This window comes from Egretta garzetta, unplaced genomic scaffold (assembly GCF_000687185.1).
Source record: "Egretta garzetta isolate BGI_Z169 unplaced genomic scaffold, ASM68718v1 scaffold389, whole genome shotgun sequence".
NCBI lineage: Eukaryota > Metazoa > Chordata > Aves > Pelecaniformes > Ardeidae > Egretta > Egretta garzetta.
In genome coordinates this window covers 507,233-518,745 of record NW_009260766.1, presented here as the reverse complement: position 1 = coordinate 518,745, position 11,513 = coordinate 507,233, and the positions used below count along the sequence as shown (strand labels likewise).

General features: G+C 43.2%; 1 protein-coding gene across 4 annotated transcripts in view; it reads right to left on the bottom strand.

Annotated features, from left to right (window-relative positions):
• Positions 1-11,399, bottom strand: part of DNAJC11 (DnaJ heat shock protein family (Hsp40) member C11) — a 22,112-nt gene extending 10,713 nt beyond the window's left edge. For 2 of the 4 annotated variants that reach the window (XR_004842926.1, XM_035901526.1), the window contains exons 1-4: positions 11,020-11,195; positions 7,890-8,019; positions 6,198-6,271; positions 4,922-5,023 (exon numbers count right to left, since the gene is read on the bottom strand). Coding sequence is in view for 3 of the 4 variants with exons in the window: in XM_035901526.1 (XP_035757419.1) it covers positions 4,922-5,023; positions 6,198-6,271; positions 7,890-8,019; positions 11,020-11,118 (405 nt within the window). In the remaining variant the exon portion in view is untranslated. Of the gene's footprint in view, positions 1-4,202; positions 4,562-4,921; positions 5,024-6,197; positions 6,272-7,889; positions 8,020-11,019; positions 11,196-11,378 lie in introns of those variants that run through there. The other 2 variants (XM_035901527.1, XM_035901528.1) reach the window with 2 other exon arrangements.
• Positions 11,400-11,513: the final 114 nt, after the last annotated feature.

Below are 11,513 nucleotides of genomic sequence, written 5' to 3'. Positions count from 1 at the left end.
TGTAGGGAATTTTTCTATTGTGACACATTACAGAAGTAGGTAGAACACTTTTACACAGCAGGTTTCTTCTTCCACAACAACGGACTCTGCTCTGTCAGTATTTAAAGTTGAAATTATGTATTTTAGACATCGATGTCTTTCAATGGAACTTGGCCAGAAACCCCCTAAATGCTTTCTTCTTATGAGTTATCTGAAACAATTGAGGTTTGAGCTGCATCATTCACTTGCAATTGACCTCGTTAGTAAAAAATGGAGTTTTCTTTTTCCTGGTTTATATCTTGTAACCATAAATAAAACTTGACAAAGACAGACTTTTAGCAAGTGGTAAATATTTCCTTTCTCACACCATAGAAAAGCTTACTCCTACAAAAAACTAGGCCACAGCTAAATAGTCTGGCTACCTGCTGCTCTGCTCACTCAGACTAACTGCAAGAGTGGGTTTATTTGAAAAGGGCATGACAACATCCTTGTCTGGGTCATATAACTTCCAGAGGCTCTGGAAACCTTCCCTATAGACCTATTAAACAGCATTCCAGCTCATATAAAATTGTTGCAATTAAAAAAAACCCCAACCTCTGTGCACAAGCACAGAATGAACTCTGAGAAATTTGTGTAAAGAATCTCAATAGCTGGGTGGGTAAAAAAATCCACTCACACAGTGTCCAAGCATGGGTGGAATAAATTCTTATTTCAACCCGAGTGAGCATTTTCCTTGCTCACTCCCCTCTATCAAATGCCGAGCCATAAATATAGGAAGAACTGCAGAGTTTGACAGGACTCAAAACTTCTCTCTGGTTTTTCTCCCAGCTATTTATGTGCTGTGAAGATTCCCAACCCCTTCTCTATGATTATTTTCTGATTTCTCACCCAGCAAAAATTGGATAAATATTTTAACACAAGAAGGTGCAATTATTTCCAGGAGAACTCTGCAACAGGGGCTGTGCCCCAGCTGTTTACAAATTACTCTTGGCAGGCTGGCGAATTTCAAAGCAATTACTCCCATTGCTCTGTTTGCGGCAGCACCGACGACGAGCTCCTGCCCTTTATGCAGGAGACTACTTTTCAGGAACCTTCTGCAAAGTCACCTTCGATGGATCTGCTCTCCAGACGCTGCAGCTTCTTCAGTTTCAGCCCTCTCCTATGTTGTGCTGTTCCTTGAAACAAGGCCAAAGCAAGAGTGAAGCAAGGCAGAACTGCCAGCCAGCCAGGAAGCGGTGCAGCCCTATGCTGCTGCTCCGGCCCTCTGGAAAGACATGGAGTAGAACAGCCAAAGAGAAACGAAAAGTGCCAACTCCACGCCATGAAATTCCAGCAAATGCACTCCAGAGTGGCTGATCAAATGCGCCTAAATACAGGTGAGCATTTATTTTAACAAGAGAGAGAACTACTGCCACTTTTCCCCAATGCTCTTCAGTTAAAAGAAGTGTAAACCCCAAGGTCTTTCATAACAGGGGCAGGATGGAAAGAAAGGTTTTCCATGCGGACCACCACGTTCAGCGCAGAGCCTCTGCCAGACTGCAACTTTAAATTCCAAGTTAAACATTTTTAAACAAGGAACATCACACTGAACAGTAAGCATGCTAAACTTGAGTGGCAAAAAGACAGAAAATTGTGTATTTTCAACTCAGACTGGAAAGTAAGCGGCAGTAAAGCTTTCTCAAGAATTAGCACTAAAAAACCCCACTGAAAAACATCTTCCTATACTTCCTATACATTTATTCATACCGCAACGCTTGTACCTGTTGTAAAGATGCACCAAGGTCCACACACATTCTTAAAATTCACTGCACCCCCTTTCTTTCAATCATACTCAACACCTTATGATTTCCTTTGTCACACCTAAGAATTTTAGAACAAACATCCCTCCCAATGGAAAAAGGAAACCACCTGAACCTATCCATGAAAATCCGCGAGACTGGTTCAGGGGAAAGGAGCATCTCCATTCCCTCCCCGGCTCCTCAGCAGATCTTCTGTGTAGCTGCCTTTTGCCAAAGTGAGCAGTGGACTCTGTGCAGACACTTCACCTCCCGCCAAGCAGGTGAAGTCACCCTCAGAGGTCTATAGGTCCTGGCAAGGAAACTGGCTCAGGCGCAAGCACAGGAAAAGCAGCAGATGGTGAAGTTAAAAATATTCCCAGAGAACGACGGCACCCCCTATGCCACCGGATAATAGAGAGGGGACCGCTGCTGCTCGCAACTCCCCATCAGCCACCTGCTCAGACCATTGGAAACGAAAAAGCCCTCCCCAAAGAGCAAGCAGCAGGGAAAAAGCTGTAAAGCTCTGCTCAGAAGTCGGCAGCACACACATGCCACATGCTGCAAAGCGCACCAGCTCAGCAGGGCAGGAAGCTGGGGAGCAGCACTACAGAACCATCAGAGCTGTTATCTGTAGCATCTTTTAAAATCACCTTTACCTGCCATCCTGCAAATACGAAACAGACTTCATTGATGGAATTAACAGGTGTGCCAGACAAGAATATACTCCCTCCTCGCCTTTTTTCTTCGGGATCTACCTTCTGGAAGGTGACATATGGAAGCTGTGCAAGACTAAGCCTTGAGGGACCTGCCTTTTTTAGATGTTGACCTTCTGCAGCAGGAAAATAACGAGACTGAATTTCTCCTAACAGGAAGCGGCTCTCCTCAAATCAAGTAATGAACTTTTCAACCCTTCTGCATGTCTTTGAAAGCAAAAACAAAGCTCTAAAAGCAAATAATAGACTCAATTAGAAACCTGCCAAATTGCCTACATCTGGTTATTGCTCAACATTTCTGGTTAAAATGGTTTATTTTGCTGGAACCGTTTTATAGAACTGACAAAATGTTAGAAATTTTAAAATAACTTGCGTTCGTGTATGAAATGATCACAGCTGCGCTACCGAATTCCACAGGAACACTGCCTGGAGAGACATTTCTATAGGCTGCCAATCAGCAATTGCTGTAAACACCCAGATGGCTAATTTTGTCACAGGACACAGAGGCTTACAATGCAGCTCTGCTTTTTACTGCTCAAAGCTACAGTGAGGCATCCAGATAAAATGTCAGATTCCTACAGTCACAGAGAAGCATGAGGTGGAGATAACCATGTCCCTCTCTGAGAACACCCTTCTGACCCCAGTCACTCTCTCTCCAGCAGAGACAGTTCAACTTGCCTGTTTCGTGGCATCCAGAAATGCCTTCCTGCCTGGAATAACGCTGTCAGCAGATATTCACATAACACTCTTACTTGCCCTTCCAGTACAAACAAGTTCTTAGTATCTGTGCACTATCCACAACAGCCTGGCGATCTGTATCAGTCGATTTGCTTTGCTAAGATCAGCACAGATCCAAGTCTGCGCCAAGGTGAATGTCTCAAAACATCACAGGTCTTTTCAGATGGACATTTTTCTGATACAGCCCTAAGCATTACTGCATTCACGCTTCTGTCCACTCAGAAAACACCGTGATTTTAGACTGCTGACCATGAGAACACCAGCAGCCTTCAAAACCAACAGTAATAGTAGTTAATCAACTGGTAGTTTGTTTCTCAGGCTACGCAAGTTACGCTGCAACACTTTAGAAGTCCATGTATGAACACGACGACACAGGAGACCTCCTCTTGCAAAGCCACCGAAAGAGTACGGCCACCTGCGCTTCAGGACGCAGACTCTGTGCCGACCGCAGCCTCCAGTGAGAGCTCTGGGGATATCCAGTTTTGCACCAAGAACAGAAGCATTTATAAATAAAACAAAAATTGATGTCTCATTACAGTTTATTTTTTTCAAGACGCAGGAAGTTTGTATGCATAAATATCTGCGTGGTTACTTTGGGGTAGACGGAAGAAAATTAAGGCTCCGCCACCACGGACCACTTCTGTACTGCATAGAAGAAAGGGGTTTCCAACATGTTTAAAAAAATAGGTACAAAATGGTTTCCAATAGTTTAAGCAAAAAAACCCAAGAAAAATATAGATCCAGGTAAACTAAAGTATGAATACACTCGGTGAGTGTAGATGCAGTTCTTGGATAATGTTATTTACTGCTTGAGAACTAAGACTTTTGTGATTCAACAAGCTCTGAAACCTCACTCAGTGACAACCTTGATGAAACGTGGGTTTGCCTAGCGTACTTATCAAGCCAAGAGCGAGCAAAGCCATGAGCACTCTAAACTATCAGAGTATTCCAGTGGCAAGCAACAGAGGAACCAGAAGTCGATTGTCATTCCCACCTCTCCCTGCCATCCCAAGGCTTCCACAAGAACATCATCTTCAACATGGCATTCTTGATCATCTCTGAACAGCCAGGACTCAGCTGCGAGGTGGGTCATTGACTGGCAGTTTATGGCTGCTCAAACAGGCTGAGATGGGAATGGAATACTTGATGATTCTCATCCTGAGAGTGCAATCAAGCTTTCCTAAAACAGGCACTAACTGTGAAACTGGCAAGACCCCAATCCTGTTCAGGTTGATTTTGCTCACTGTTGCTGCAGCCGGAAGAGTTTTGCTACCCAGCTGGTTTGGTAGCTGCCTTGCATTTTTCATTGGTTTCAAAGCTGTGTTTCAGTAACTCCCCATGTTGGTGAGACACTACAGTAGTGTCAAAGGGAAGATCTGTCAGGTAACTGCACCGAGTTTGATTTTATTTGGAATACTTGAAAAGAGATCATAAACATTTCAGTGTTAGGCCTGCTTTCCTGAAATTGCTGAAAGAGGTATTTTGCTCCTATATGTCTCAACGAAAAAAAGAAAAAGAATTTTCGATAGAGGATTACTGTTCAAAGAATTAGGTCTTTTCCCTACCTTGTCCACAGAAATTGCATATTCAAAAAAGGGAAAGTAACTCACTAAGTGCAGATACCCATCTCACACCCCAGGCTCACCACACCCTGCATATTCATAGTAATTTACAGATTCATTCTTGAGACTAGGATGGGGGGTCTTTGCTTACCTTTGGATTAGTTCGCTGCTGCAGTCTTCTCTCTTCCCTCTCTCTCTGCAAACGCTCAAATTCTTCCCTGATTTCAGCTGGAGTTCTCTTCCTTTCCACAACCTGCTCAGAAAGAAATTAAACCCAAAAGATTAGCAGGAAGAGGATGTTCAGGGTATTGCACTGCTGATGGGACAGAGTCCACCGACCCAGTACGCTCTAACATGTTGCCCCTGCTGCTGCTGTAAGCCACTCTGCACGAACTTCAATACTCAAGAGTTTGGAAGCAAAAACCTGGGCCAGATCAAATGGCAGGCATGGAGAAAACCCCACGCTTCGAGAGAAAGGAAAATGGTCTTATTTCTACTCCCTTGACAAAACCAGGGCAAACAGCTTTCAAACCACAAGTACAAGATACTGCAGCACAGCAGTTACCAACAGCTATATGCTAACTTCTCTACTAGGTGTAGACAGAAAAATGAAAACGACTGAAAGTTTCTGGCCTGAGGTAAACCGATTAAGTGAGAGTTGTGTGATTTTAGGCTACGCTGATTCACATCTGTTTACCTTACATGGCTCAGGGAATAAGGGTTTTAAATAGGTATGGCTCTAGGTAAGGACAGAAAGAGTATTGGATTTGACTTTTCAGAATAGGATCAAGTCTGCCACAAGCAACTCCAAAATGTCTGTGACATGCTGCTGCTGCTCCACATTTCTTGCTGCTGACTCCAAACTTGACCTTGGTACTGACCTGACCCAATACAAAGTGATTCTGCGGGAAGCAGCGTAGTGCAATCAACTAAGACTGGCAGAGGCTAGCAACGGAACTTAACAACAGGAAAGCCAGGAACAGACACGTTCTCTTTCAAAGCCCAAAACACCAAATAAACAAAAAAAACCCAACCCCGAGAAGCACAGAAAGAAAAAGTCATTTCAAACTCAGAGGCTAGCTAATGATGAAAACAAGTTTCAGATTAAAAAGATGAGACTAGATGGACAACAACAATGCATTTATCTCACACAAAGGTGTTGCCTGTCATGGTAATATCTTATTAGGGAACTCTGAATGTCAGGCTTATTGTTCTCTTGTCAAGCGAAAAACCTAAGTATTCTTTGAAAATCCATCACGGTGTTTCAGCAGAGAGAGAGAGAAACAGAAATAACTAAACAAGAATGCCTTCAAACAAACAGACATCTGTTACCATCAAGGTGTCAGTGCAGCTCGATAAAACAAGAACGTCAGATAAAGGTGGGTTTGGCCAATTCCACTGGGTATAAGGTGCTAAATTTCTCTCACCTCCCATCCTTCCATTTCCAGTCCTCTCCTCCCGTATATGTCATAGATGGCTCTGGTCTGTGGATCACTAAGCACTGAAAGTTAAAATCAAAAGAGAGGACAGAACTCAGTTTTTGGTCTTCTCCTCGAATTTCAGACAAACACACTAGCATTATTTGGAATTCAAGCACAGATCCTAGAAACACATTGTTCTAGAGTTGCATCCAATTTTTACATCAACTCCCTTTAACCTTTTCACATGCTACATTAACAGGACACACTGACTTTTCCCCCCAACAAATTCCTTCTTTTTTTTTTTCCTTACTTCTAAAATCAAAAAGTGAAAAGAACACAAAAGAGACACGCAGAATAACTGAGTAGGCAGCAGGTTTTTTTTTAACATTGCTATTGTACATTAAGGCAAAAGAAGCCTTATACTAGTAATTGAGCTTTGATCTGAACTACTTGAAGATTATTGAACTTGCTAAATGTCACAGGCAGATACTATTTTTTATAAATTCTGATAAAATAAATCTCTTATTGCGTGATATTAAGAGATGGAAGAGGAGGGGGAGAAAATAGGCAGGAGGTGGGGTGGCTTATTTTCAAGATGTCAGCATTTTTGCTTGTAAAATATTACGTTCACATCTGGTACTAAATGAGGAACAATTTACATATACATCACAACACAGAGCCAAGCAGAGTCATGGAATCCAAGGGGAAAGCTGACCTACTCACCACATTAAAACGAAATTATTGATGCATCCTGAGTTTTTATTCCCCATGACATCAATGTGAGACCTTCACTGTTCTCCCCAGCTAAAGCTCCCGTATGTCCTAATGCCTAGCTAGGGACAATGTGAAAGACTCCACCCATGTCCAAGGTCCAACTGGAAGAAACAAATGCTTATGGTTCAGAAAACACAAGAGTAAAAAAAAAAAATTTTAGCTCACCTCTGAGATTTAACAGAGGAATATTTATTCACCATTTTGCTTTAGTTTCTCTTTAGGCTACAGGACCAGGCATCTAGTTTGCTGCACCATTTTTTTAATGCGGAAGAGTCCTACTAGCTTCTAATCCATTTGCATTCCAGATGCCTCTAATCACACTTGCCAAATGCTGCGAGATAATTCTAACGAATCACTTCCTTGTGCCTCAGTTACGCTATGTACTACCTACGGTGACACCAGGATTTAAGGATGTTGTCTTAATTCAGAATATTTTTAAAGGGCTTTGGCATCCCTGGATGAGAAAAACCCCCTAACTTCTGTGAATCCATTGCCCTTATCTCAGTCCTAGAGTATGGAAGAACTTGCTGAAAAACAATGGAGACCATAACCAGGTGACAGAGAACAGAAATTCAGGATGCATCAGTTCAAAAGTAAAATATGAAATTGTCTTTCTGTTCGCAGCTTTTCAGTCTTCAGCCACTTATGGAAGAGTCTTTTCAGAAGCAAGGGAAGTGGTGAAAAGATTATTTACAACATGTGGGAAATAAGACAGAGACACCGCATCCCATTCATTACAGAATTTATACTGCATTGCTCCTCTGATTTACAGGACAGAAGCAGGAAACAAAGCATTGCTAAGCATCAGCAAATTTTATTATTACTTCGTAATAATAGCTGTCTTCTAACGAAAGCATGAAGACACAGCCCTCCGTCTAGAACCCCCCTGAAAACAGTTTCTGTAAGCTTCAGACTTCCACTGACCTTCATAAGCTTGGTGAACAAGGTTAAACAGCCGCTCAGCTTGCGTTTTCAGCTCTGGGTCTCTGTGCTTGTCTGGGTGGTACAGCATACACAGTCGGCGGTAGGCAGCTTTTAGCTCTTCCTGAGAGGCCTGTGAAGAGCAGTAAAAATGCACTGAAGTATAACCACTGCTATTTAAAAAAGACCATTCTTAAGATCAGCCCTAGAAGAGAAGTCCATCAGCTATTATATTACACTACTTTTACTTACACAAAATCAAGAACGGACTTTTGTTTCATTCCATAAGTTAATGAAATATTCAGTTGTGCACACTGGTATTTATCATACTATTTACAGTGCAACAAGCTCATCAGTGTATATCTAGGTATAAAAAAAAAAAAAAAAAAAAAAAAAGCCACCAAAGCAATCTGTCTTCATACATTATTTTTATTAGGCAACTACTGTCTCCTCAATGCAATGCAGAAATCACCTCAGGATAAAACCACTTAAATCCAGAGATGTACATCAAATTCTACTTGTATTTCCATCTCAAACCCTCAAGTAGATATTATAACTATCAAGAAGCACGTCCCTTCCACAGCAGTAAAGGTAAGAGACATAAACCTACAGGTTTCTGTTCATCCCTCCGCTGCTATGCTCCCTCCCTACACAGCGAGGGCTCTCTGTTGTGCTCCGAGGCGCACCGCCTGCCCTCAGGAACCCCTCACCTGCAGCGGACGGGAATCCACAAGAACAGCGTGTCACTAAATGCATCAGGAAAAAAAAAAAAAGGCCCTGTTCCTTACCACAGCCACGCTGGAATTTCAGACAGCACCTGGCCTGGTTCCAAAGACACGTGGTGGCAACAGATTTTGGATGGCACTCTCAGAATCAATGGAATAAACCCGCCAGTCCTTCCGTTACCATCTCTCGGGAGACAACCTCACAGCAATATTATTTTTTGACTCTAAAGAGTCCTGGTAACTTCCCTTTCTCAGCTCATTCCTGCAGCAGCCCTTGTACTGCAGCCACTGTCTATCCCCCGGGGGTCGGTTAACACCTATTTAGAAGTGCAGTTGCCAAAACCAGCCATAACTTCTCTGGAAGGCACACGCAGCTTCACAGAGCTACCGACTGGCCAGTTCCCAAACTGTCCGGGCAAGAAGCAGTTCCCGGGGTGCAGGAAGCAGGACACCCTTCTCTGCACCAGGAGAAACACGCCGAGTAAAAGAACCAGAACAACACAACGGGTACTTGCTGGCCTCCTTCAAGCAAATGTCACCCCTTTGGTCGTAGCCGGGGGTTACAACGGACAGGAACACAATGCCAGCAAGCAAGCAAGGGGCGTCCACAAAATGGCTTTCCATAACAGAATTTAAAGACACAAATTCCATTTACTCTTAATGCTCTGCAGTGACTGAAGCGTTCACAGTTTCCAAGCTTTCATCGTGGGAATAAAGGCCCTAAAGGTTTGTTTCTTAAAGGAACACCTTTTTTCCCAACTTGTGGTAAGGAGAGCCTGGGCTTTCATCACAGAAATGCGTTCATTTGTGTGCCAAAGCTAGAAATCCGTTCAATTTTGAGGACAGCTTAGAATAAATGTTTTCTCTGCACATTTGTACTATTTAATGTTAATGTTTCTAAAGGATATAGCAAAAGGGGATCTGCCAAATTTGCTGGCCCCAAGACGGCAAAGGTGGCTACAGATTAGCTCTTTTCTTTTTACTACCTTGTGCTGTCTCAGAAATCAAATTTAAACTCAACTGAGAAAGCAGGGAAACATATTGGTCTGAAATGGCATTCTGTAATCAAACTAGTGATAAATGGTTTAACGTACTATTGATTATATAACAGAAATGAGCAGTTTCATTTTTCATAAATGCCATGTTCAATAAAATGTTAGATTGGGCCTTTCATCACCACTGAATAGCTCAGGTCATTGGTTCAATATTTCACGAGCAATAGGCTCTTAAAAACCGCTAAAGAAATACTGACATAATTTCAAATTGCAATGAAATACATAGGCCAGTAATAATCATATGTAAGTTATAGTTTTATTACCAAAATTCCAGGCAAAATTAAGAGGTGCCCCATCTCCCCATTTGGGGTTTAAACTGCTTCATTTAACAGTTCAAACACGCCACCATGTTTTTACTGGGCTGAAATCTATCAGAGATTAAACATTTCTATACATACGCACTGGAAACCGCTGCCCTCTCCTCATCGGGCTGCAAAGTGCAGTGGTTAACTATTATTTTAAGCTCAGCTGCCACATCACGCGAAGTTGGCTCAGCACGCAGAAATGCGCATTCACCGCATTCCACCGCTACACAGGATAGTAGCGTTTCATTTCAATTTAATTAGCAAAGGGTAATTAACAAAGCAGCTACTACTCTCAGTTGGAATTACTCCCTCAAAGACCATTTTGACTTGGTTTCCAGCTCCCTGCTGTACCAAACGTGAATTTGCTGGTCTCGTGAAGAGCTGGAAGCCTAGCTAAGTTAACTATTAAGCCTTTGCTGCTAATCTCCCAAGCAGTCGCAACCCTCGTGCGGTTCCTACCTCCCTCTTTTAACCTCTACATCTGCACGCTGCTGACGTTTGGGAGGGTGAATTACAAAAGCTGTCGAGTAATCTAAAAGAACGGCCCGGCAGCTTTAGCAGGGCTCAGGCTTCGGTCACAGGGAAATTTTTCACAAGAGAGCACGCTTTACTGCCTGGCGTCAGAGAGCTGTGCAAACAGTTATGTTCACGTGCTTTTCCTCCAGAAATGTAGGAGATTTCCACAAACACACACGGGATTCTGCCACCGAGGCCACGAGTACTGACATTAACTCCAAAGAAAATTATTTCAAAGCTGTTGGACTGAATTGTTTCCAAGTCTTGAACTCCCACCATAGGCAGAGTAGTTCAGTGAAAGCCTTCTTCAGCTCCCGTTGCTAACGTCTGGGCCGACCTGCTTGAGTAGCGAAGGCTGTTTATAGATACACCCCCCATCATATTTTGCTGCTGCATTTGATGAAACAAACGACAGCACAGTTTCTGCATTCAGACGTTTGGCGATTTACCTAATTGTTGCTACAAAAAAAAGCAGTTACCTCCCATTAAATTCGGAACAGTTCTAGCACAGCAAAAGTGCATCCGTTATTACCGGTCTATTCCTAAAAATGAAAGCGAGGACGACTGAGCCGCCTTCTTGTCGGGAGAGGCGTTTTGCAAAAAATTGCAGGTGTCCCCAATTTGGAAACATTTGGGAAGTCCCCACAGCAGTGACTAAACCAGGAACGCACACACGACCCTGGGAAGGGGTACGTCACACACGTATGTAGGGATGGGGTACGTTACGCACAGATGTAGGGGTGGGGTACATGACACACGTATGTAGGGGTGGGGTACATGTCACACACAGATGTAGATGTCACACATGGATGTAGGGATGGGGTACGTCATGCACAGATGTAGGGATGGGGTACATGACACACATATGTAGGGATAGGGTATGTTACGCACAGATGTAGATGTCACACACGGATGTAGGGGTGGGGTACGTCACACAGATGTAGATGTCACGCACAGATGTAGATGTCACGCACAGATGTAGGGACACGCCCAAGGCCACGCTACCACCCGCCCCGAGGAAACGCA